The 24,806-nt window shown below is 37.7% G+C and overlaps 2 protein-coding genes across 2 annotated transcripts; one reads left to right on the top strand and one right to left on the bottom strand.

The window, feature by feature from the left end:
* Window positions 1-3,277: 3,277 nt before the first annotated feature.
* Window positions 3,278-10,507, bottom strand: LOC311279039 (zinc finger BED domain-containing protein 4-like; the record flags this gene model as incomplete). The annotated part of the gene is made up of 3 exons (XM_084390270.1): window positions 3,278-3,324; window positions 8,423-8,621; window positions 8,927-10,507. 3 exons carry the CDS (start codon window positions 10,505-10,507, stop codon window positions 3,278-3,280), a joined length of 1,827 nt encoding a protein of 608 aa, XP_084246396.1.
* Window positions 10,508-14,543: 4,036 nt separating this feature from the next.
* Window positions 14,544-22,202, top strand: izumo1 (izumo sperm-oocyte fusion 1). The gene is made up of 8 exons (XM_084388879.1): window positions 14,544-15,838; window positions 16,325-16,399; window positions 16,563-16,646; window positions 16,757-16,777; window positions 17,998-18,087; window positions 18,183-18,301; window positions 20,504-20,657; window positions 20,760-22,202. Exons 1-8 carry the CDS (start codon window positions 15,619-15,621, stop codon window positions 21,011-21,013), a joined length of 1,017 nt encoding a protein of 338 aa, XP_084245005.1. The 5' UTR covers window positions 14,544-15,618; the 3' UTR covers window positions 21,014-22,202.
* The last annotated feature ends 2,604 nt before the right edge of the window (window positions 22,203-24,806 follow it).

The following is a 24,806-nucleotide window of genomic DNA, read 5'->3' as shown; positions in this document are numbered from 1 at the left end:
TTCGGCCAGTAGCGCGAGGGATTAGGTTAGTGTCGGCTTGCTACGCCATTCTCGCCCCAGGGGCCAGATATGTGCGTTTTCCTGCTCCGTTGGTTACCCAACAAACGGCTAACCTCGTTAGTTCCTCCCTTTCCTTCTCTCTGGGCCTCGTAGTGTTTTTGCGCTGCGCGTCTGTGTTGCACGTCATCACGCATCACACACATGACCAGCGTCGGCCAATAGTGAGCCTACGTGGTGACGTGTAACACAGACGCGCTGCACAAAAACACTACGCGAACCAACTAGAGGTCGAGAGAGAAGGAAATGAATAGTAGAATAAAGTCGTTATTTTTGTTTGTTTTTGCGCACAAAAAGTATTCTCGTCGCTTGATATACTTAAGATTGAGCCACTGTAGCCACTTGGACTATATTAAAGGTGCATTGCGCAACTTTTCATGTTAAAAATACCCGTTTTCTAACCCATACATGCTTAAACAATTGCCTGATGGGCTGAATGAGCCCTTCTCTGATCACTGCGATTGCCTCTATAATCCTGTACAGTAAAATAAATAAGAGGGATTCGGGTCGGAATCTGAGACTGGGCGTGACGTCATGCGCGTTCACGGCACGCTCATATGTCTGACTGGCAGGTTTGTGTATGCGCCGACGCCGCCATTCTCCGTAGAAAATGGATTCTAAGAGACCGGCTTGTAGTTAATTTCAAACACCAACGCAAACTCCACGTAAGATAAAAAAAAGAGAACTTTTGTCTAGTGCAACCAAAAGGTCCAAATTGGAGTCAGACAGGCGTCGGGGTAAGACGAGAGTAAACACAGGGAAGGCTTTCAACAAATGGAGAGATCTCCGGTCTGCTCTAGGGCTCAAACGGGATCCTCTCGATCCTCAGTTGGCTTTTTTCTAGATAAAAAGGTAAGATATATCCCATTCTCTAATGTCTGATACGGCCAATAATGACACTAAATGACGATCCATAAAATGTGTAATGCTTTAGCGTAAGCTAGATAAATGTACAATCGGAATAGGTTTTACTAACTTACCATTGTCAGTGATCAGGTTCAGAATGATTGTGATATAAAATGCTGATATATAAGTTAGATACTTAGACACAAATTTTGAGCAAATTACTGCTTAATTACGATGTGTTGCTATTGGAATATGCTACTTAGCTGATCAATAAAACAGGCTAAACCCCCGCAAATCTTCGGCGGATTAGCCTATTTGGCTTTTATGGTAACGTCATAGTGCCACTTGATTGTTTATTACCTTGAGACATTTGGGTGTACTTTGTTGACCGACTGTGTATGGTATGGTATCATGATTACTATTTTGAGCTTTTACAAAGTAATAACTTATATTGTTCATGAACGTGTTTCCATAATAATAGTCATAAGTGGATACAGTAAACACATAACACAGTTCAACATGGAGATAGATGGGAATAAAAAACGAAGTTTTCTACTACCCCCATTTTTTCCCTCACACATAGGCCTAAGTGTGTTATTTACTCAATTGCCTTTCCTTTCACATATTTTAAATTACTTGCAGATTTAAAACTTTATTACCTCTGAAGACATTATGATTGTAAACAAAAGATTTGTGCGGCTGATGCTCCTTGGGTTATGACCAGCTCGTGCTCGTGCAAGCGTGCGTGTGCGTGTGCGTGTGGTCCGTGAGCGTGCACACCTCTGGTTGCAGTTTCGCTTGCCGGCAGAGGGTGCGTAGTTCTGCGAAAACTCAGACTCTTGCGCAATGCACCTTTAACGATCTCTTTAATAACTTTTCTGGGCCAGCAAGTTTGGGCCACCTAGCAGCCTATGGAGGAGTGAGACAAGGCTCAGATTTCATCAAAAATATCTTAATTTGTGTTCCGAAGATGAACGAAGGTCTTACGCGATTGGAACAACATGAGGGTGAGTAATTACTGACAGAATTTTCATTTTTGAGTGAACTATCCCTTTAATTCACTCGAAGGCATTTGGTCTCCCTAGCGTGATCCCAATTCGTTGGAAACTCCTCAGACGAGACGTCTCCGTTCCCTACTCAGGGAATGAGGCTTACCATACATAACGAGACGTTTTGCCTACCTTTGATGTCGCACGATGCAGCAGATTCACTTCTCTACACTGCTTTCACTCATCGAACTCGAGTGCTTATGACGTCACAACGGCGCCGTCACCGCGCCAGAATTCCTGAGGATGGAAATGGTTATTTCTTTAAAGTCGCGAATTTATGTTCTAGTTGTTGCTTCAAACAATTAGATTAACCGTTTTCTTTCTTTTTTTAATCACGTGTAAATGTTTTAAATTACTTTTATATAGAGATTTTGATTTACCCTGCCAGCTCTAGACTTTCAATCTAAAACTATGAAAATTCATTTTAAAACTATGATAAACCGAAAATAAATAAACATATAACATTTTAATAGCCTATTTATCAAGTGAAAATTATTTCTTCAAAAGTTTTTGTTTCCAGTTACCAAAGAGCCAATTTTTTTTTTTTAAATAAGGTGAACATAAAAAGCGATTATTATATTTTTATTCTACTGTTTTTATCTATAATGCAATTTTTGTCAAATTATGCACAAATAAAAAGACAATTTGTTAGTAGTTAATATTAAATATTATTTGTTTGTATTCATTCATCATCGTCAATTCCAACACTGAATATATTATCAGAAATAATACATAGACTATTATTTTTTAGTTGGCCCATTGACTTCAATTTTAAAAATGTTTGCTCAACTAGTTTCTAGTTCATTCAACTGAGATGTTTTATTTAGTCCAACATTTAGAAATCTAGTGTGAAGATTGTCAATTACAAATTACAAAAAAAACGTATTATTTTATTTGTTATATGATAATAGGAATAGTTGTGGAATTAGTTACTAAACAATTTTATACTGACGCTGCTAATATAAAATACTTAACTGCCAAAAGATACACACAATTATTTGCATTTAAAAGCAGTCAATGAATTAGACATTTTTTAAACATTTACATCTCTTAAACCATCCTGTTACGGAAGCAGACGGACAACAAGGTAAGTGAAGCTGTAATGTTTATTTGAAACAACAGAATGACAAGATGGATCAACGAGCTGGATATTGGTGAGTATCAGAGTTCAGAGGAAGGGAGTTCTGGAATGTAACTCGTGATGACTGATGATTGTTTCTTTGCAGGGACGGCAGGATGAGACTTCAGAGCGGAGATGAACTTGGGGTGTAGACGAAGACAGGTGACAGCACACACTCACGCACCACAGGATGATTCTGAAGGGCTTACGGCTCGTACACCACTCGAGTTGATTTCTGGATTGACTGGAAGTCTGGAACAGACAGGATACGTCGTAGAGAACTGGTAAGTAAACACAGGTAAGTTTAGTAGTGAAACTCGCAGAGAGAAGCACTAGAGTCCGCTTCGGATAAACGAGCCCGGACAGTGAAGAGTGCGTGAGGTGTGCTTATGAAGCAGTGGTGATTGAAGGGGTGCAGGTGTGACTAATTAATATTCAGGTGACTGTGATCGCTGGGTGATTGTGGTGGATGAACCTGGCCAATCCGTGACACATCCAGAGCAAAGGATATATTTGGTATTGATGTTAATGCTTAAAGAGCTCAGTGAGTCGCTAGTTAAAACCATCACCAAAACTATCAACTTTTCACTTTCTCAGGGGACGTTCTCATGTGCTTGGAAGTCATCATTTGCTGTAGTGCCTATATCTAAAAGTGGAGATTCACATGCTGTTAGTAATTACAGACCAATTCGTTTTTTACCAATAGTCTCAAAGGTTGCAGAGAAATTGATGGCTGTGCAAATCACTGATTATCTACTAGTTAATTTCATACTAGTTCATCCAATGCAATTTGGCTTCGAGCAAACTATTCAACTGAGATGGCAAATTGTTATTTCACTGACAAAGTCTCTCTTGGATATATATATGGTTATTTTAAGTTTCATCTAAAAAAATGGTTACTTACTACTCAGCACTGTCAACATTAGTATCTTAATATTCTGATTTTAACTTCTTTGTAATAATTGCTCTTAGTTATTTGCTTTCTCCTGTCACTATTATTTTTTTTTTTTTACCTCTTATGTAGCACAATATATGTTTAGACACAATTTTATGTTAGTGTTTTTTAGCATGATTTCCACGTGGAATCATGTACTTGTATTTTTTATTTGATAATGTGATTGTTTTTTTCCGCCTCTTTTTTCTTCTTTCTCTTTTGCGTGTGTATTTTTGGCTAATTCTATGTTTGTTAATGTGCACTGCCCCTGTAAACAAATAAAATAAAAACATGAGAGACTGCAAGACTGTAAAGGAGTCATCAAGTCAGCACAGCCATATTTGCCTTATTTTAAAAGCATAGTAGTATGATTTTACACTGTTTATGTTGCTGTTTTTTTCTCCCCTTGATTGGACTTGTGTGTATTTTATATATATGTCATTGGTATCTTACTTTGTATAAGCAGCTATGTCTTGTTAATAATAAAAGGTACAGAAATACAATAAATTAAAAGCAATTTTTTTTTTTTTTTTTTTAAGTTAAGACAATCATCTTTATTTCATACAGACTGTTTCAAAGCAGCTTTACAGTTATAAACTAGAAGAAAATGATCAATGATGAAAACACATTCTCTAAGATTCAGCTCAGTAGTGTCATTATTCAGCTGCAGTCAGTTCATAGTTGATTCAGGTCAGTAATTATGTAAAGTTCATCAAATATGTAATGAGTTAATTTCAGCTGTAAAGCAGCTCTGCAGAAAACAGTGATGTCATCATTCAGCAAAAAAAAAAAAAAATCTTGACAAACATTTTAAGTGGATCTTAGTGGGATTATAAAAAAAGTATGACATGATCCCTTTAAATAAATGCTTTCAAAGAATAGAAAAATGAGGTGCATGACAGTTTATAAAAAAATAAAAAATGTCAGCCTCTGTTTTCATTTCATTTATTGTATTATTAGAAATGTTCAGGTCTCAAATCTTTAAAATTGAAGGAATAGATCAAATTGAATTTTTTTGAAAAAAAGTTTGACGTGAAAAGACAAAGGCCTATTTTTGTGCTTCCTGAAATAAAACTCTTTAAAGGGGAACTGAAACAAACAAAATATAATTCGATAACATGTTGGTTATTAAAATTGTAAACAAATTAATTCAAAAATAATATTAAAAATAAAACATATATGAAGTTTTTCCCAATACTGAAATTTACATTTGTTGTTATCAGAGCGCAGCCGTGTTCGATGACGTCACTGGCATGGCACCACTGTAGGCTAACGTTATGTCAGGCTACTCTACTGCTACTCTGACTGAACTGACTGATTTTGACTGTACACATTTTTTTAACTGTACAAGTTAACACTAAAAACAGCATTTAAGTAAGAAATTAAATCATTAAATGAAATAATAAAAATGTATATTCTTCACTGTATGAATGAAACGTATACTGATTCTTGCTGTCACTTTAAGAACTAGGGATCTAGAATATACTGATACACATAGAACCTTGTGTTTTTGACAATATATGATTTGTGTATAATCTTGAATCTAAGAAAAGTAAAAGGACAGGCATAATTGTACAGAATCAAAACAAATGATTAAAGGTGCATTGCGCAAGTCTCTGAGTTTTTGCAGAACTATGCCCCCTTCTGGCGACACGCGAAACTGCAACCAGAGTTGTGCACGCGGTTACGTGGAGTTTGCGTTGGGGTTTGGGATGAACTAGAAGCCGGTCTCTTTGAATCCATCTTCTACTTTTGCAAAGGTCGCTTGAGTTGTCTTCGCTGATGCGGATAATGGCGGCGAATACACAAACCTGCCAGACATAGCCAGGTGAGCGTGAACGCGCATGACGTCACGCCTAGTCGATTCCGACCCGAATCCCTCTTATTTATTTTACTGTACAGGATTATAGAGGCAATCGCAGTGATCATAGAAGGGCTCATTCAGCCCATCAGGCAATTGTTTAAGCATGTATGGGTTAGAAAACCGGGTATTTTTAACATGAAATGTTGCGCAATGCACCTTTAATGAATAAGATATTGTTGAATTTCACACATAGGGGAGAAGAGTGAAGGGGTTTGAAACTGAAAAACATAGAATAGAGTGAATATAAATAGTATCGATTCATAGCATATCAACATTTCAGTTAATACAATAGGCCTATAGTGCTCAACAAAAATAAAATAAAAATCAACAAAAATGTCTGCACACTTCTGAAGCAAGTGATGAAGTTCGAAACGTGGATACCAATGTTGTATGTAACTTTAGAGATGGTCCCTAAATGTGCACATGTCCAACGTCAAGCCAACTTTATGCCAGTATATCACTGGGAAACGCTTAGCATGAAAGTTTGCGCGATAAGTTCATATTCTTCTGAGTGAGTCCATCTGCTTGCCTGTAGCCTATAGTACAGCCTTCTTAATAAGGTGCGAGTCTGGTCTTTTATATCACTGTATTAGTCCATTAAGCTACGTTAAGCATTTTATATGTCCAGCAATCCTGAAGTATTGAGGGAAACCGTACTGCAGCACATCGCCGCAATATAAAGTTAATGCAACCAAACAACCAAGAGAAATATGTAACATTTGATCTGTACAGCATCGGGGGAATAACATTATAATCTCGTTCACGGTAGAGAAAGATGCATGTAGGCTACACAGGGACCGTGAAGACACTGAATTAAACATAAAAACAGCCCTTATAATAATCACAAATACACATACATTTCTATAAATCAGTTTTTATGAATGAATGGCTTGCTCTAACTGTTGCTCTGGTCTTCGTCGACAACACGCGCTTGCACCACATGCTGTGAGGTCGACAAACAGCAGTTGGAGATTATGCTCGGTAATCTACTGCTTTTCCTGCAATTCCTGGATGTGATGTTGAATTTACTGTCGAATTTGAAGCACTGAATTTGTGGAAGCGAATTTGTAAAGCGAAATAAAACGGACCAAAAATTGCCTGTTGAATATTAGGTTGTATTTTTAAACAGTTTGAATATTTTTGAAGCGAAATATTAAAGCTGCAGTCGCAGTTTTTCCTCTTTGTCGCCATCTCTGTTCGAAATCTGCAATTGCAGTTATTCGCGGAATTATCAACTTTACGTGGGTTGTGTCTCGGCATGGCACAGCGCGGATGAATCCAATGTTTTGAGGAGAATGTGCGGCTGTCAATCACCGCGCTGGTGGTGTGGATACTTTTGTTCTGACCAACTAAGGGGAAAAAAGCATAGCAGTAAATCGCGCCGAATAAATCTAACGATCGCTTATCATATCACGTCAAACCGTGCAAATTATACTTTGTACTCAAATTGTTAATGTTAACAACATCAGCATTGCGTGACTACATTTAATGACCTTCCGATATTTGTCCTTGTTTTCGCATGGGCCCGGTTGCAGTCTCTTTTTTCTCCGAAGTCTTTCGCGTTTTACAACGCGTGAATCTCCAGTTGTCACTGGTGATTGTCGTTTGAACCTTTCTGGATCCGCCATCAAATTGATAAGTTTAATCATATCAAGTGCTGTGAGAAAAGGCTATAAATCTCCACCTCCAACATCCTCACAGGCAATATAGCCTACTAGCCGAGACTCCTTCTTTATGTGTGCAGATGTGACGTAATGACGCAAAGACGTGCTCGAATTTCCTGCGGAAATCCACCAGTACCACTGGAATTAAAAACATTATTACAAGCTTACCATTTTGAATCGAGCTAAGGCAAGCAGATCGTTTTGAACACTGGATGGTTATGTATAGGGATGCACCGATATGTAAATTTTGGCCGATATCGATATCCGATATTAATTTTTCTGTTATGGCCGATGACCGATATTTACCGATATCGATATGTGTTTTTAAAAAATGTTTCTAAGATGATAAAAGTTTGTACTGAATTTCTTCCTTTATTTTCAGAATGCATTTTATTTCCAAATAACAAGGTTACAGGGCTACCATAAAACATAAGTAACCAACTTTTACCACTTATCAAGCATGCCAGTATTCATGGCAACATGTTTTCAGCTCTGTGCACTCCAGTTAAACTCAAATTTGAGAAAAAGGCTAAATCAAAATATCCAACACATATCCTGACTGTTTGTGCACATTTTTATGTAAATGTAAATGTCCAAACCCTGAAACAAGGTTTCTACCAAGCAAACATAAAAAAAAAACAAGTCAATTTTAAAACCCATCTATAAAAATGTTCAAACTAAAATGAGAACTGTGACATAACCGTAATTCAAAAGACATGGTGGTCTTTGTACATTCTCAAACTTAAAGCAGCAACAATTTACTCAAAAGTAAATGTCCCAAACAAACAGGGTTTCCACCTAACACTGTGCAGTAAGTTATAGTCCAGGCCTACTTCATCACCAAAGGCAGGTTTTTTTTTACAAAGAGAAGCATTTCTGCTTTCTCACACTGGATCCTGTTTCTCTTTTCATCAACAATATGTGATGCAGCAGAGAAGAGACGTTCGCTGTCCACACTTGTACATGGAGCTGAAAGGTACTTGCGCGCTGCTTTAGCCAGGGCAGGAAAGCGAGACATGTTGTTTTTCCAATAGTGCAGTGGGCTCTCATTTCTGGGGATGAGGGGCTCACTCAGATAGCCATGCACCTACAGGAATGTAGACAAGTGTATTACTATGCATGTCTGATCAATTACCAGCAGCTAGACATTACTGTCCTCCTCCCCTTAAGAGCTTTGATGAACTTTGCTCTGAGGAGATGACCAGTGCTTAAGGTCAACCTCAAGGGGGCAGAGAAGCATTACTAAACAATATTCTTTATAACAATTAGCTTTCTTATTTAAGTAAATTTATTTTAGTAACTCTATAGAATTCACAGCACGTTAATAATAAAAAAGAACTGCACAAAAGACTTCGTTATTTGAATTAAAGACTGGGTCTGATAATACTATACCTGCACACTTATGTGGCTTGTCAGGCCTGCCTGCTGTTCCATGGTCGAGTTTTCCTCCAGAATTTCATCATGCATGTCAAGCAGCGACTTTCCACCCTCGTCACTTGTTCTTATCTTCTTCTCTTGCGGTTCTTCTGTGTCCGGTGTCTCCGTAGCGCTGTCGCTGTGCGTCATTTTGTCCACTTGCTGCTGGAGCGTCTTTACCGCCGCTTGCTTGGTGACTGTGTCAAAATAACGGTCTTTGTACCGCGGGTCAAGGATCGTTGCCAAATAGTAAAGCGGCTCAGAGAAGGCGCTTCCAAATCGCTCGTTCACAGCGTCAAGTAGTGTGTGCTTTGCTGTGCGGACCCCACTGTCTGTGTCAGCTGTCTTGCTCAGCAAACGTTTCAGTGCCACAACAGACGGAATCACGTCCGCAGTAGTAGCCTGATGTGAGCTGATCTCCCTCGTTAATTGTTCAAATGGAGTGAGAAGCGTGGTCATGTTTTCAATGAGGCCCCACTGATGTGCACTTAAACGCGCAGGCAGCTCATGATCTGCTCCATACCCACCAAGCGCGCGCTTCTGATCCAGTAGACTTTTCATCATAAGAAAAGTACTATTCCATCTTGTCGCCACATCTTGTTGTAGCATCATGGTTTTCGTGCCTAACTCTTGCTGTATGTCTCTCAGCCGAGAGGTAGCGAGTTGAGAGTGGCGAAAATGTCCGACAATTTTCCTCCCGATCGCCACACAGTCAGAAATGCTCCGCTGGCTTAGCACTCCGTCATGCACTGCTAGCTGCAGCGTGTGAGCCATGCAGCCCAGGCTTTTAACGCCGCACTCCTCCATTGCCTTCTGCATATTCCGCGCATTGTCACGAAGCACAACATGTACATTGTCTTTTTTAATTTTCCACGTAGCAAACATGCAGTCAAAAGCGCCAGCGATGGCGACTCCCGTATGCGATCCTGCAAACTCGTGCGCATGTAAAACAGCTCTCTTCATTTCAAAGTTTTCATTAATCCACTGAGCAGTAAGGCTCAACATACTCATCTGACTTATATCCGAGCTCCATATATCCGTCGTGAAGCTAATGTCAGTCACATTGTTGTCCAACAATTTGTGGATATGCGTGGCCACGACTTCGTACAAAGCAGGGAGGGAGACGTCGGAAAAATAGCGCCGACTTGGCAGACTATAGCGGGGTTCAATATGCTCTATCAACCGCCGAAATCCCCGGTCCTCCACTATGGAAAAAGGCTGGTCGTCAAGAGCAATCATTTCCATTACCTTGTCGGTTATTGATCTGGTTTTTGCGCTGTCCTTTGCAAATTTCTTGGTCTTGTCGAGTACCTGCTGTATCGGACTCCCAGCTGCAGCTGCTTTCGTGTTTGCCTGCTGGCTAATGTTAGCAGCATTTTTTTCCTGCAATTGTTTGTGTAGGTCTGGGTGGCGGATTTTCAAATGACATATTAAATTTGTGGTGTTGAATGACTTGACGCGGCACCCTCCTCGCATTACCTCGACTTTGCAGGTGTTGCAAACTGCTTTTCGAGTGTCTTCTTTCGACACCGTGAAAAACGCCCACACCGCTGACATTTTTTCTCCTCTTCAGTTTAACATCCCACAATCATGTGCTGCCTTTGACACTGACACGGTCGCGTATCACGTGCACAAACAAATACCGCGACCAAATCCCCCTCCCCCTCCCTCTCCCGACACAGCAACTAGATGGATACACATCGGTTGTGGTTATCGGCCCAATTTTACTCATCGGACCGATGCCGATAGGTTAAAAAATGACGAACATCGGCCGATATCGATATTTATGCCGATATATCGTGCATCCCTAGTTATGTACTTGCTCACAAATTTATTTGGGATAATTTTCAACCCAAAAAAGATACGGACTGCATCTTTAAAGGTGAATATGGATTATTGAATTTCTATTAATGAAAATGTGTTTGAAATGTTTTGAATTGAAATATTCACATCTTAAATACGTACCCATGTTGAATTTCAGCCCATATGCAAATGCAAGCCCTAAAAATATAATGCATTAAAATGCAAGCATGGTTAATGCAATTCATATTTTTTCCCCAAGTAGTGCAATTCAACAGGCTTTTTTGTTTTAAAAACATTTGCCATTATTTTACTTCCATACTTAAACACAAAGATGTTTTGCAGTGATTACATAAAAACACAATGTGAGTGGGGATAATATGAAATAGAAATGCCTTTTTTTTTATAGGAGATGAATTGCAGCATGAGTATAAAAGAAGCTGAGTGAAATTAATTCAAGAAACTTGCTTGATTGTAATTTTGAAGTCTTTTAGAAAAAATATATATCTGTATAATCTGCATATTATCTGCTAATGTACAGTATCTTGTCTCTTCATGTAAGACATATAATCCCATATACTTGTGAATGATTACCTGCCCTGTCCTTGAGAATCCAATTAATTAAGATCAGCATTATCAGTGTGTGGTATATGACTGATAATGCAGAGACTCAGGACAGAGTGACCGTTGCCATGGGGAACAGGTTACGTGATAAATCTGAGAATCTCTTATGAAAGGGGTTATGCTTTTTTAACCGGGCTTGTTGTATAAATTTAACTTGTCTGTTGGCTGATGAATAAATGAACATACATCAGGTAACATAACTATTTTTAGAGGCACCTTTTAACGCTTTATACAATCGAGATTAGCTTCACAGTGATAAACAGGAAGTGATCAATGATGCAAACTTCTTCAAATATTAAAATCAAATGTTGCTGTAAAGCAGCTCTAAAATTCAGTTCAGTTAAAAAAAAACTGTAAAGTTGATCAATTATCGAATGTTTAATCAGCTCTACAGAAAACCAAAGTGTCGTTATTTACTTTGAGTCAGTTCAGATTAGAGATGAATTTCTCACATGACTTTATATGCCAACCCGACAACATTTTCATGGACTATGTTAATATCACAACTAGTTAAAATCCTAATTATGTCAAACTTGAGATTTATTATTTTGATCAAACTATTTCAAGAAATGGGGAAATATTATTTGAATGGTAAAAATCTTGCAAATGCTGAATAATGACAGGGGTTTACCAAGCAAAAGGGGATCTGAGTAAGTAAACGTGAATTTAAATCACATTTCAGTCCAGTCATTAAATGCAACCACTGAGAGGGGCTTTCCATTTGTTCTGCTAAGGGTGAGTGTACCTTTAACACTTGTTTCGATCTTCAAACGCAGTTGAGTGAGTTCTTCAGCAAACACCTGGCTGGACATTGAAGACTAGGCACAACAACTTTATTATTTTAGGTGTGGTGCCACAATGATTATAGTTTCTCGAAGGGTGTGTGAGAATGTTTTTTTAGTGTCATTGTTTGTTCTTGAGTCTGAGAGTCTTGTATTGTGTTTTTACTGTAAAAGTTGTAAAACGGTTGTAAAAACACCATAAAAAGCAGTTTTGGTTTATGCACTATAGTTCTATCTGCTAACACTTTATTGTGATACTCCACAACAGACATTCAACAAAGTAACTTTGCAAGTACATGTCAACTTTTTACCCTAACCTAACAGTTTGCTAATAGTCTGAGAGTTAGTTGACATCTTTATTTCGACATGTCATCGAAATAAAGTGTAACCCTAATGACTTGAAACTTTCAGGAAAACAAGTAATGCATCTGCATGCAGTTATTTAATAATATACTCAGTATATAAAAAAGTACCCTCTTCCAGAATGCATTGGGGCATAGATAATGAATATATGTAGGCCTACATTGTTTGATTGTTTATTTTACATTGTTGTTACATTGCTCTTGTCACAGTAACTTGTCTTGTGATGTAGGAGTAATTTTGGACTAAATGTAATAAGTTAAAGAAAATGTTTAAAAGTAAAAAGCCATGCAAACTTTTTACAGTTTTGAGTCTTGTGTATTTCATGCCAGGGGTCAGTTTAAGTAAATGTGCATGGATGAAGATTTGCACAGATTATGCGCTGTACACTTACACGTACACGCACATATAGACATGGTTATGCACAAACAAATTAACTTCTGAACATATAGTTTCTTTATGGTGAGACAGTATGCTGAACTTTACCCAGGATGTTCTGGCAGGTGATAAACTATCAGGTTAACTACATCTTTTCCCTGCTTATAATCTTTTATCCTTTTATAAATGTTATCTTCTTGGTTAAAATGGTGTCCAAATACCTTTACATTTGATTAACTAAAAATGATAAATTTCTAGATTGCACTGGATGTCTTAAAAAAAGGTTTAGCATTTCTGCTTTTTGTATCAGTGGGTGGCAATATTTCACTGATTTTGACTTCTAGAATATTTTTGCATTACTTGTTTGACATATAATACTGTATAATCTTTAATATGTCTTCTTCATTTTACATTATAAAGTTTCTTTCTTTTACATTTTTCAAAACTCTCAATTATTTCCAAGTTTGAATTCTTTTCAAAGCCTAACTGTACGCAAATGCACACGCATGACTACATGTAATTTGATGGTTTGGGTACATGGAAACTTCAAAACTTTCCGATGTGCTCATGTTCATTGTCCTCACACCTACGTAATCATCACACGTCATGAACGAAGCAAAAGGATCTTGCAGTTGTCACCTAGAGCGGGCCTGTGCCGGGGTGGGACGGCCCGCCACTGTCATGGTTAACCACACTGAGTGGGCTAACTTACTGTGACGATGTACTTTGACATCAAGACTCTGATCTAGAGGAAGTAGCCTGCCTGAACCCTCTTGTCTGCATCTGACATAACCTTGATGTTTTGAAACATTTAATGAACATTGAGAGTTCTTGATTTTAACTAAAATGAGAAGTTAGGACTGTCAAATTAAAAAGAGTTAGGAGTATTGGGAAAAAAAGTGGTAAAACTTTATTTTGATGGTCCACTTTAGACATTTAGCCACAACTACATAGACTGTCTGCTTTATATCTGCTAAGTGCTAACACTTTATTTTGATGCTCATCCAACAGACACTCTACTGACTATAAGTAACTTTGCAAGCATTTATTACCCCTTGCTAATGTTAGTTAATAAAAATGTTTATGTTCATGTTTGTTCACACTTCACAGTGCATTCATTAATCTTAATACATTTTTTGATTTAAACAATTTATTAATAAATGTTGAGATTAATATTAAGGTTAATTAATGCTGTAGAAGTATTGTTAATTGTTAGTTTATGCTAACTAATGCAGTCATTGTAACAAACGTGATTGTAAAATGCCAATATCGTTTTTACAAAATTGTATAGCTACTAATTCAAAGGCAAAATCAAATGTGCTTCCGTGCATTGACTGACGCTGAGCCAGAGAAAGAAGCGCTCAGCGTTTTCACATATCACAAGTTCACAACTATTCAATGTTTTCAACTATACATAATGTTTGGTTTAGGTTTCAGACATTTAAATACACATAAGTACTAGCAAAAGAATACATTTATAGTTTGTAAAATACACACTCATGTCTATGGAAGCAGCAATAACAATCCTTTCAATTATAAATTTAAGTGGTGTTTAGATGCACATTGTGTAGGTAACTAAAACGTTCTCTCACACTTTACCGGCCACTTACTTTCATGCATTTCAGGTGAAGTGGATGAATTGACGTGTTGTAAATCCCACAGATCTGATTCTCTGAACTGCGTCGCAGAATAACATTTCCCTCGATCTCTGTATTAATGAGTGCACAAAATTACCATTAAATGCATAACAACTTGCATATAACAATATTGCATTCTCTGTATACATAAAGTAACCCATATTGTATTTACTGTCAAAACACAAAGATATGAGCATCAATTGGCATAAAACACTATATTCATCCTGTTACACACAATAAACAAGATAGCTTGCATCTATATGTGTGACAAAATAATATAAAATAAAGAAAATGAATAAAATATAAAATAAAGAAAATGCAAATCATATTACTTATAAATCAGAACGATACTCTGTACTCTATATGTAGTGCATATTAATCTCAAAACATTTTAGTTGTCACAATGTAATACCACTTTACACGTCGTCCATTTTATGTGATCACCCTGCAGCAGGTCTTCACACTTGAACATGGACGGGTCAGCACGTGAGCCATTAACACGATAGACGATACAAACTCAAATAAACATAAAACCGTGTTAGACGATCATAATATTACAGCCAACTCATCTTAAAAGCATAATAACACTGTATTTTCTTTATACGAATTGTTAGAAACCCATACAACTTCATGTACTAACAATACAGTGCATTGAGACGTGCTGATGCAGCATAGCATCGGAAACTATTCACGGTCGCCATGTGCGACAATCTCGTCTCTTTTTCCACAGTAGGGGTATATAACAACAATTATACGAACATATGCACAAACTCATAATTATTAACATCAAATATATAAACAATCATAACAATAATATTCTCTTCTCAATACCTGCTACACTTACACATATTTGAGAATCGGAATATCAGGTAGTTGATGACAAATCCAACAAGTTTGTGAATATTTTGAATAAAAAGAAGAAGAAAAAACGCAACAAAAGTGATACATCTGCCATACAGTGCTATTGTGGATGCGGTGTGTCACGTGACCGATACGTTCTAAAATAACGGTCGCCTTAAATCTCACGCTAAACATACGTGTGAAAGGGTTAAATAATGCCAAAGATTCACGTTTTATATTCTCCAAAATGGCATTTGCGTTTCTTTTTGGCTGTTTTTTTATTCTGGGTTCCAGCCCCAGTGTAAGGTCCTGTCTGCAGTGTGACCCGGTGGTTCGTTATGTGCACGAAGATTTCCTGTCCTCAGTTAAAGGAATCACTGTCCGTGATCAGATTGAACTGGAGCAAATCATTGAGCAAGCTTACATCAACTATCGGGAGACCAGCACATCATTTCGGGGTGTCATAGGTAACGTTAGGCCTACTGCTGTTAGACCATTTCACGGACGTTAGCAATAACAAACGCGTTGGAATGCTGTACTGCGCATGTCTAGTCCTGAAGCATTTCCGGTGTTCACATTAATATGTACAGATGTCTAAATAAACGTATATATATATATATATATATATATATATATATATATATATATATATATTAGTTTTAGTTGTTTTACTTTTACTTTTATTTACATTTTGCTTTAACTAATAGCCTACTAAAATAAGACTGTTCCCAGGATGCATGAGATCATTGAGAGAATGGCAACCTTGAAGAAGCTCAAATATACAATAGTTTTGATTGCTATTATTCCATAATTTGGAAAAAGGTGCACAAATTTTTAAGCTTGTCCAAACTTTTGACTGGTAATACATGTGAGATTTGCCAAATTTCTGCTTGCCTATGTCTTCACATTATACTTATAAATGATGATGTTGAGTGCTATCTGATTTGCTTTAGATCCTACAACACTCTATCGTGCACGGACTGAATATCAGAGTGAATTCAAGAGGCACTGGAAAGAAGACAGGACAGGTGAGAACTTCTGGATGCAGATTATGTACTTCCAAAAGAGCAGTCGTTCATTTTTTTAAGGAGAAAATATCAACATTTTCATGTTAGAGTAAAAACATATGAAAAATGAAGATGCTTTACATCTGAAACCATGAAAAAAAATCACTGTGTTATTCTTGTGTAGGTTCTGTTCAGTGGGATATGATTACTATAGTGGAGAAAGGAAAAAGAATCCTTCAGAAACATTTGGAGATTTTTGTTACCCAAGGTAAGGATGTATAGGCAGTGGGCATATACTGTAAATGTTTTTAAATAGCAATGATGTTTCAGAACTCCTAATTCTTACTAATTATGTTTTATCATTATTATTTTCCAAAGGTCTATGTCCAAATAAATGCGGTAAGTACCAATTTGAGATTTCTATCCACCTTATTTTTCACCGCGGAAGTAAACTATTTTCTGTGAATGTGCAAGACTTCCGGTTCATTATAATTCCGGGTATTTATAATTAAGCCACTACATTAAAATAATAGGGTAAGAAATACCAGTTTGCAATATCAAGCAGCATAGGGAGCTTTTTTGTACAGCTAAAAATAACTGGAAGCGGATGACACCGGAAGCCAGACACATTCAATTTACAAATGGCTGCACCCACCCTTAAGTGAAAAATAAGGTGGATATTTCCTACATTTTAACACAATCAGTCAAAATTTTGTGCACACACATTCTTTATTATAACTATTTTTCACATTTTATAATAATAATAAAAAATAATAAATGTGAAATGAATTACAGAAATGAAAGCATGGGAATTATATGGCAACCAAAAATAAAGCCACTCTGCCTGGATTACAGATCTTCACACTGAATACAGCTCTTCATGTTTTTAAGCTTAAAGTGGACCTATTATGCTTTTTTCCCATACATTAAAAACTTTCTTTAGTGTGTAATCTTGCTGTTTGAGCTTGAAAAATGACTCTCCAAAGGGAGTTATTCTCCATATTAGTGCGCACTGTTTGTCCCTGAAATGCCTCAATTGTAGTCTTGAGTTTTCTTCCGGGAACGTACACGTCACAACATTTAAAGTCCCGCCCAAGGCATAAGTAAAAAAGGGGTCGAGGTCTGGTTGCATTAGTGTGTTGAAACGGTTATGAAGCGGGGCGTGACATTTCCGAAATTTCTTGAAACGGTTGACCAATCAACATGCTTGTCCACTGTCCAGCCGACCAATCTGAGCACATTGCACTTTTCAGAAGGAGGGGCTTCATAGAGACCAGAACTAAACAAAGCGTTTCTGACAGACAGGGAAGAGAGGTGCTACAAAAATGTAAAATATGTGAAAATAATGTGTTTTTTGAACATTCAACCATGAAAACCTATTCTAGTAGACCCAAAAAACAAAATCAAGACTTTGTAAAATGGCATAATAGGTCCTCTTTAAGCTTTTAGATCAAAATGATTTTCCTGAGAGACATAAATTCAGTCAAGTGTGTTCGAATCTTTGACTGGTTGTGTACTGTATGTGTTACAGCACACTGAGTATAATGGAGTGTGATGATACATGTATATTATATTGCTCACTGGGTGTGTGTGTGGGTGCGGATGATTGTTTCTTACAGGGCTGTTGTATCAGAGAGTGATGAACTGCACTTCCTGTCAGTATAGGCTCTTTACATGTCTGTCAGCCACTCCACCTCTAGACTGTGGAGGTGAGACAAACACCCACGGATATACACACCTGAGTGGCTTTAACGGACTATATCAACACATCTCTTTTGTCTTTCTCTCCTTCTGTTTCTATCAGAGAATCATCTTAAGGCAGATGAAGGAGAGGAGGTGGTGCTGGACTGTTTCCTGCCTTGGCACGCTCTTGTCATTGGACAGACCGAGTACCATTACTCCTGGCATCCTGATGAAAAGAATGTACATGCACACAGACACACACACATTTGAACGCATTTGCAGTCTTGAAGCCATTTTGAATGATGTTGCAGACAAGTGCTGTTTAACATACTTTTTATAAAGACTTATTATGGAAATAATAATTTAAAATAATATGCTTAAGTGCAAATTGAATATCATGTTTTTCAATTGCATGTTATTCGCAATTAAATGGAAATGTATTATAGTTTATATTTATAATAAATGCAATTATTTGAACTTTGACCCACTTAATTAGGACTTCAGTATATCTTTATATGTAAGCTCATAATTAGTTCTATTGAAATATGGTTAAATATGAATGCCGAATTTACTGACAAGTATATATGGCAAATAAAATACACTATATATATATTGAAATATGCCATTTCTATTGAAAATTTTATGTCAGTTGTACACACTGTAATACAGAATTCAAAACACGGGTAAAACACCTGCGAAAAATCAAAATGAAAAATTCCTTCATTTTAACAGAGTACATCGTGAGTGTAATGATTAAGTTGCAATTTAGTACGTTGCAAATTAACTAAATGAACAACAGACTACAGTTAAAATTATAATCAAGTACTTTACATGTGTTTTAGTATCTTAGTCAACATATCAAAATAAGTGTACTTTATTAAAGCACAACAAAATATTTTTAAAACAATGATTTAAAATGTAGGCCTACTTTTAATGTCGATAAAGTACACTTAAGTGGCCTTTTATGTTAATAATGTTATAAGCAAGTACGGTTTAAAAAATACTTTCAATATTTGAAGTACACTCAATACAATAAAATGTACTTCTTTTTTCATAAGTGAATGTTGGGGAGTAATTAGCTAAAAAAAAAGTGATTTTAACTTGACTAAATTTAAAGCTGCAGTCGGCAAGATTTTTTTTAAATCATATTCACTGAAACCGACACTATGCTCCGACAGAACAACATAAATCAGCCGGTTTTAGAAAAAAACCTGCGCCTCCACCTCCACCTGGAGCCTGTTATTTGTTTTGCAAAAATCCACCGCTCCCGGTTCTTCTGGTCCAATCAGCGCAGGGCTGTGTGAGATCTGACTGTCAATCACAGTTCGTGCACACGCCACAGATCCCCCCTCCCCCCTCGTGCACGTTACAATATCACATGCACACGCCTGAAGTTCGCAGGTGTGTTGGATTGTACGAAGCGTGATGGCGGAGAGAAAATCTACTAACAAGCTTCCAATTCCTCGGTTATGGCTATCTATGGGTAGATTAGCCAGGGCAGCCCACCGCCGAGTCCATGGTGTTGATCGATGCTGAAGAGACGGGCGCGTTCACGGAAAATCTGGTGCACACACACTGACGAGCACGAACTCGATGGGAGGGTGCTTGCTGGAAATAGGGGAGGAGCATGAGAGTTGTAAACATAACAAATTTTGACTAAGTCCCCACAATCTCCCAGACTTACCGACTGCAGCTTTAAGCACAACAGCAGCTCAGCTTTCCAGTTAAAAACTACTCTTTCTAACAGGTACTGGTTATACCATGTAATTATATATAACTTTACAGTAATGTTTAAGAAGGTAATGCCCCCTTAAGTAGCTTCAATAGTGGTCTAGCAACTAGCTTACTTTAAAAGGGAACTATGCAGTTTTTTTTTAGCTTAATTTACCTTAACTGAACAGCTTCTGAGTCATTGGAATGGTTATATGGCTTTTTTCGGGTTGAATGGTGGCCGTCTCGCTTCCCCCTAGCGCCTGTGAGGGGAAAAACCACCCTTGCAACTTTGGCCCGGCGGGGCTCAGCATCAGGAAGTATCGCGTGATATCAGGTCTCGCGATGTAACAAATTGCTTTACGGCACTGCGCACATACATTTATATGCGAGCCTTTTGTGTATCATACATACCTCAGTGGACGTGGCTCCGTGTGTTCGCCGGCTACTTTGAAAACAAATGCACATGACCAGAGGGAGTCGCCAACGTTTTTACTACAGTGTTGTTAAATATCTATTCCGAAGCTGTAGGGGGACGCTCTATAGAGAAACCCGTGAGCAAAAAGCGAAGCGAAGAAATTGCCAAAACTGCATAGCACCGCTTTAAATGTTTATCTTTTAGGTTGATATATTACAGTTTTAGTACTGATCTTTCAGAAACCAGATACCGATTGTGATTTGAATTATTAATTAAAATGTACTAAAATGAGTTTGTTCATTATTCATTGAAAGCTGTCACGTGATGGGGAGTATGAAGTGCTGGTGGTGACAGAGGAGTCTAAAATTGTACTCAATCAGCTGACAACCAATGAGGAAGGCATGTACCGCTGCCTCCTACAGGATCAAAAGGGTACTGTGCTGTCCCGCATTTATTTTAAACTGAAAGGTAGGTCGGGTTTATAATGCTTTGTGTTGAATGTGACAACTCATTGTGGTTTAGTTAGTAAATAGTTATTTTTTTTGTCTTCCTCTTATCTCCTTCCCTCAGTCAACCCACTGCCATCTACCACCCCTAGACTGATTGCAATGTTGCCATCCCTGCCCTCGGGTTATGACGCCACACCTCGCCCTCATAGGAGCAGTTTCCTCATTATATTGATTTTACTCACTGTACTCAGCATCACATGCAGCCTTGTCATCATAGTGTACCTCAGGTCTGTCATAATAACAACAGGATTAGGTTTGACGCACAGCAGTTTGGGCATATTAAAAAGGGGCTATGTTGACAGGGAGAAAGAATGAGTGATTAAATGATTAAGCAATTATTGATCAGAGCAATACTTCTGAGAGACATTTCATAGAAAAACGTTTGCTTCACAAAACACATTTGGATGACCTCACAGATGTTTGTTAAATATGTGTCTTGCTTAGCATATATATATATTTTTTTGCATATGTTTCTTTTACTGTATATATAGTAGCAGTATTTGACTACAGTAGCTGTCAAATTTCATTTCATTAAGTGACATTATGTTCGCATTAAACTTTCATATTGTGGTTAGATATAATCAGGCCCACATGGAATCTGCACCCACGGAAATCAGCACGTTCCCACAGAATTGGAACGGAAGGCCTGCTATTGTTTGTTTATAAAATAGTGGCCAGTGTTGTTACTGTTAACTAAATCTAGTTAGTTAGTATAAAGATAGAAATATTAGGGGAAAAACTAATGAAAATGAAAATGTTGCCTTTGCAACTAGCTAAAATAAAATTAGTTGAAGGTGAAGTATAGGCTACTAAAATTACAAAACCTAAAACTGAAATATAAATAAAAGATAGAAAAAAAAAATACAAATGACAAAAGCACTTAAAAAAAATATTAATACTAAAACTGAAAATATAAAATTAAATGCTAATAGATGCATTTGCGATGACATCACGGTTTTCTCCAGAGCGGCTATGTATATTTTTTACAACAAAACTGTAACATCACTGAACTTACTAAAGCTGTACTATGACACTATTTTCTTCTAGAAACAAACTTTGTTGCATTATTTTCCTGTTATCATGTAAAGCTGCTTTGAAACAATATGTATTGTAAAAAGCGCTATATAAAGAAAGGCATTTAAAATGCATGCTTTAGTGTATATGACATCCAAGCTGTGCTCAAGTTTACATACGCTTGTAGAATCTGTAAGATATTGCAGTAAAAATTTTTTTTTCAAATATAAGAGATATAAAACATATACACTGCCATTCAAAATGTTTTTGATTAAAGTCTCTCACGCTCTCCAAGACTGCATTTATATATATATATATATATATATTTTTTTTTTTGGAATATACAAATAGTACAGCAATATTAACAAATGTATACATTCCTTTTTTCTTTTCTTTTTTACTAAGACTGCATTAATGTGATCAAAAATACATACAATTTATTATAACTGTATTGTAATACATTTTAAAATGTCATTTATTCCTGTTGTAAATGTCTTAACTGTCACTTTTGATCAATTTAATGCATCCTTGCTGAATAAAAGTTTTTTTTTTTTTAAAACAAACAACAACTAAAAAAACTACTGACCAAACTTTTGAATGGTAGTGTATATAAAACAACAACAACTGATAAACGTCTTGCAGATTCTACAAGGGACGTCTACAAGGGACATAAACTGAACTGCATTAGGGTTGGCACATGCAGGGAGAGAGAATGGGGAGGAAAAAAGAATGACAGTGGGTGATCTGTCATGGCATCCTGCTGATTTTGTTCAGAGAGACAAGATTAGGAAGGAAGCACACTATGTTTTCATCCATTCTGTCATGTTGCTTTGTGTCCCTCTGACAGACTGACCATGAAGCGCCAGAAGGAGGAGAGAGACAGCAGGAGAGGAGGAGAGGGGGAGGATGGAGAGAATATTGAGCTGGTGTCTGTGACCGAATGAGGGATGTGATCCAAAGAGATACATGAATAAATGACTATACATTCCCAAAAGCGTATGGGTGTGGAGTCATTTAGATTTTTTCAAAGAAATTAATACTTTTATTCAGCAAGGATTCATTAAATTGATCAAAAGTAACAGTAAACATTTATAATGTTACAAAGTTTTCTATTTCAAATAAATATAAAAGAACTTTCTATTCATCAAAGAGTTCTGAAAATAAATGTATCACAGTTTTTACAAAAGTTATCTGAATTTTATTACTATTTATAATAATAATAATAACAAGTGGTTATTTTTAGCAGCAAATTAGCATCTTAGAATGGTTTCTGAGGGATCATGTGACACTGAAGACTGAATAATGATTTCTTTGTCATCGCAGGAATACATTTGCCACAAATATTGTCACCCTTGGTAAATATGAACATAAACATTTGTTTTTGCCAAAACATATAAAAAATATAACCTTTAAAGTCAAATCGTTTTCAATTTTCAAAAAGTCAACATCTCAGATTACGACTGTTAACAAGGTTTCCTAAAAAGGGAACGAGGCGCTGCATCGGGAGTAACGACGCTATGGGAACGCCTCTGCGTGATTGCGTCTTTAAGCACGTGTGTAATCAGTCTAATTGAATGGCGGCACGTCATCCTTTATAGTGTGACTTCATGACCAGGAAGCTATAAAGCGCACCTGGACCAAACATTGTCAGCTTCTGATTGGCCAAAGCAAGTCGGCATGCAGGAAGTATGGCAGGGCGATGCAGCGTCTTGTTCCCTTTTCAGGGAACCTAGTTACAGTCACAACCTGAGACTTTCTTTTTCAAGGGAACTGAACTGTGTCTGAAGTTACAATGCTATGGGAACACCCACTCCGTCATACTGACAAGTGCCTGTCTAGTGTGAATTCTAGCGTGCACAATCTAGGATGTGAGCACCCGGGATCCCGGTGTGGAGTCCAAGTCTAGGTCGTAGAACCTCACAAATGTGAAAGGAGAGGACCAGCTCGCCACATCACAAACTTCTTGTAGGGATACCCCTGACAACAAGGCTTTGGGAGCCGCCATATTTCAAGATGAATGAGCTCTTACAGCCATAGATGAAGGCTGACCACACACATTATATGCAAGAGAAATAGCATTGACTATCCACTTGCTAATCCTTTGCTTGGTTGGTGGAGACCCTCGTCTACGCCACCTGAAGCACATGAAAAATTGAGCAAACTTTCGCTAGAGGGCAGCTCTTTGGACATAAGCATCCAATGCCCATACTTGGCATAGCAAGTCTAGCTTATCCTGGTCCAAAGTCCAAAAGGGAGGAGAGCAAAAGGCCTACAACACTACAGATTGCACCACATAAGTGGGGACCTTACATACCCTGGTCTAGGGTGTAGTAAAGTCGTATAGACACAGCCATGTCTGCACCATGGCATTCTGTGCAACATTCTGTTGAGGGAGAACCAGAGCAGACAGTGAGTCGTTTCTTGATACTCAAACAGGTCCACTTCTGCCTAGCCAAACTCCCTACTAATCGTCTCCATTCCCTGGGCCTCAGCCCATGTCTGCTCCCTGATTCAGGCACCCAGGGATGAACACTGCCCTTATTAAGAGCAGCTTGTCCATATGAGGATCTGGTGTGCCAATTTGCAAAGGGGGCGCGACCGCAGACCCCGCTGATTATTTATGTAGGTGACCTTGTAAAGATGTGTTGTCTTTACAAACAAGCACATGATGGCCCCTGAGGTCTGGAGGGAAATGTTTCAGAGCCAGAAAAACAGACAATCGACTCACCCCCCACAGACCTTGTGTCGAGCGACCCTCTAGGAACTCTTCCCAGCCTGTGAGTAAAGTGTCTGATGTAAGCATCTTGCGATGACAAGGCACTCCCAATATGGGTCCCTGGGAGAAGATATCAGGCTTCTTTCACATCACCAAGGTGCAAAAGGCAATTGGGCATAATCTTGATTATGCGAAATGGGTTGCCCCATGGTGAAAACCTCTGCAAAGTTCTCATGTACAGCAGGCCAAATGGTATCACGTTGGATGCAGCTGCCATCAAACTAGATTTATCTTTTTTAAGGCTGAAAGGATTGATTCGATATGAGCAGGCGACAGACGGGCCTGCATCGTCATCGAGTCACATACCACTCTTTGAAA

This window comes from Rutilus rutilus (assembly GCF_951802725.1).
Source record: "Rutilus rutilus genome assembly, chromosome: 19".
Lineage (NCBI taxonomy): Eukaryota > Metazoa > Chordata > Actinopteri > Cypriniformes > Leuciscidae > Rutilus > Rutilus rutilus.
This window is presented reverse-complemented; position numbering and strand designations above follow the sequence as displayed.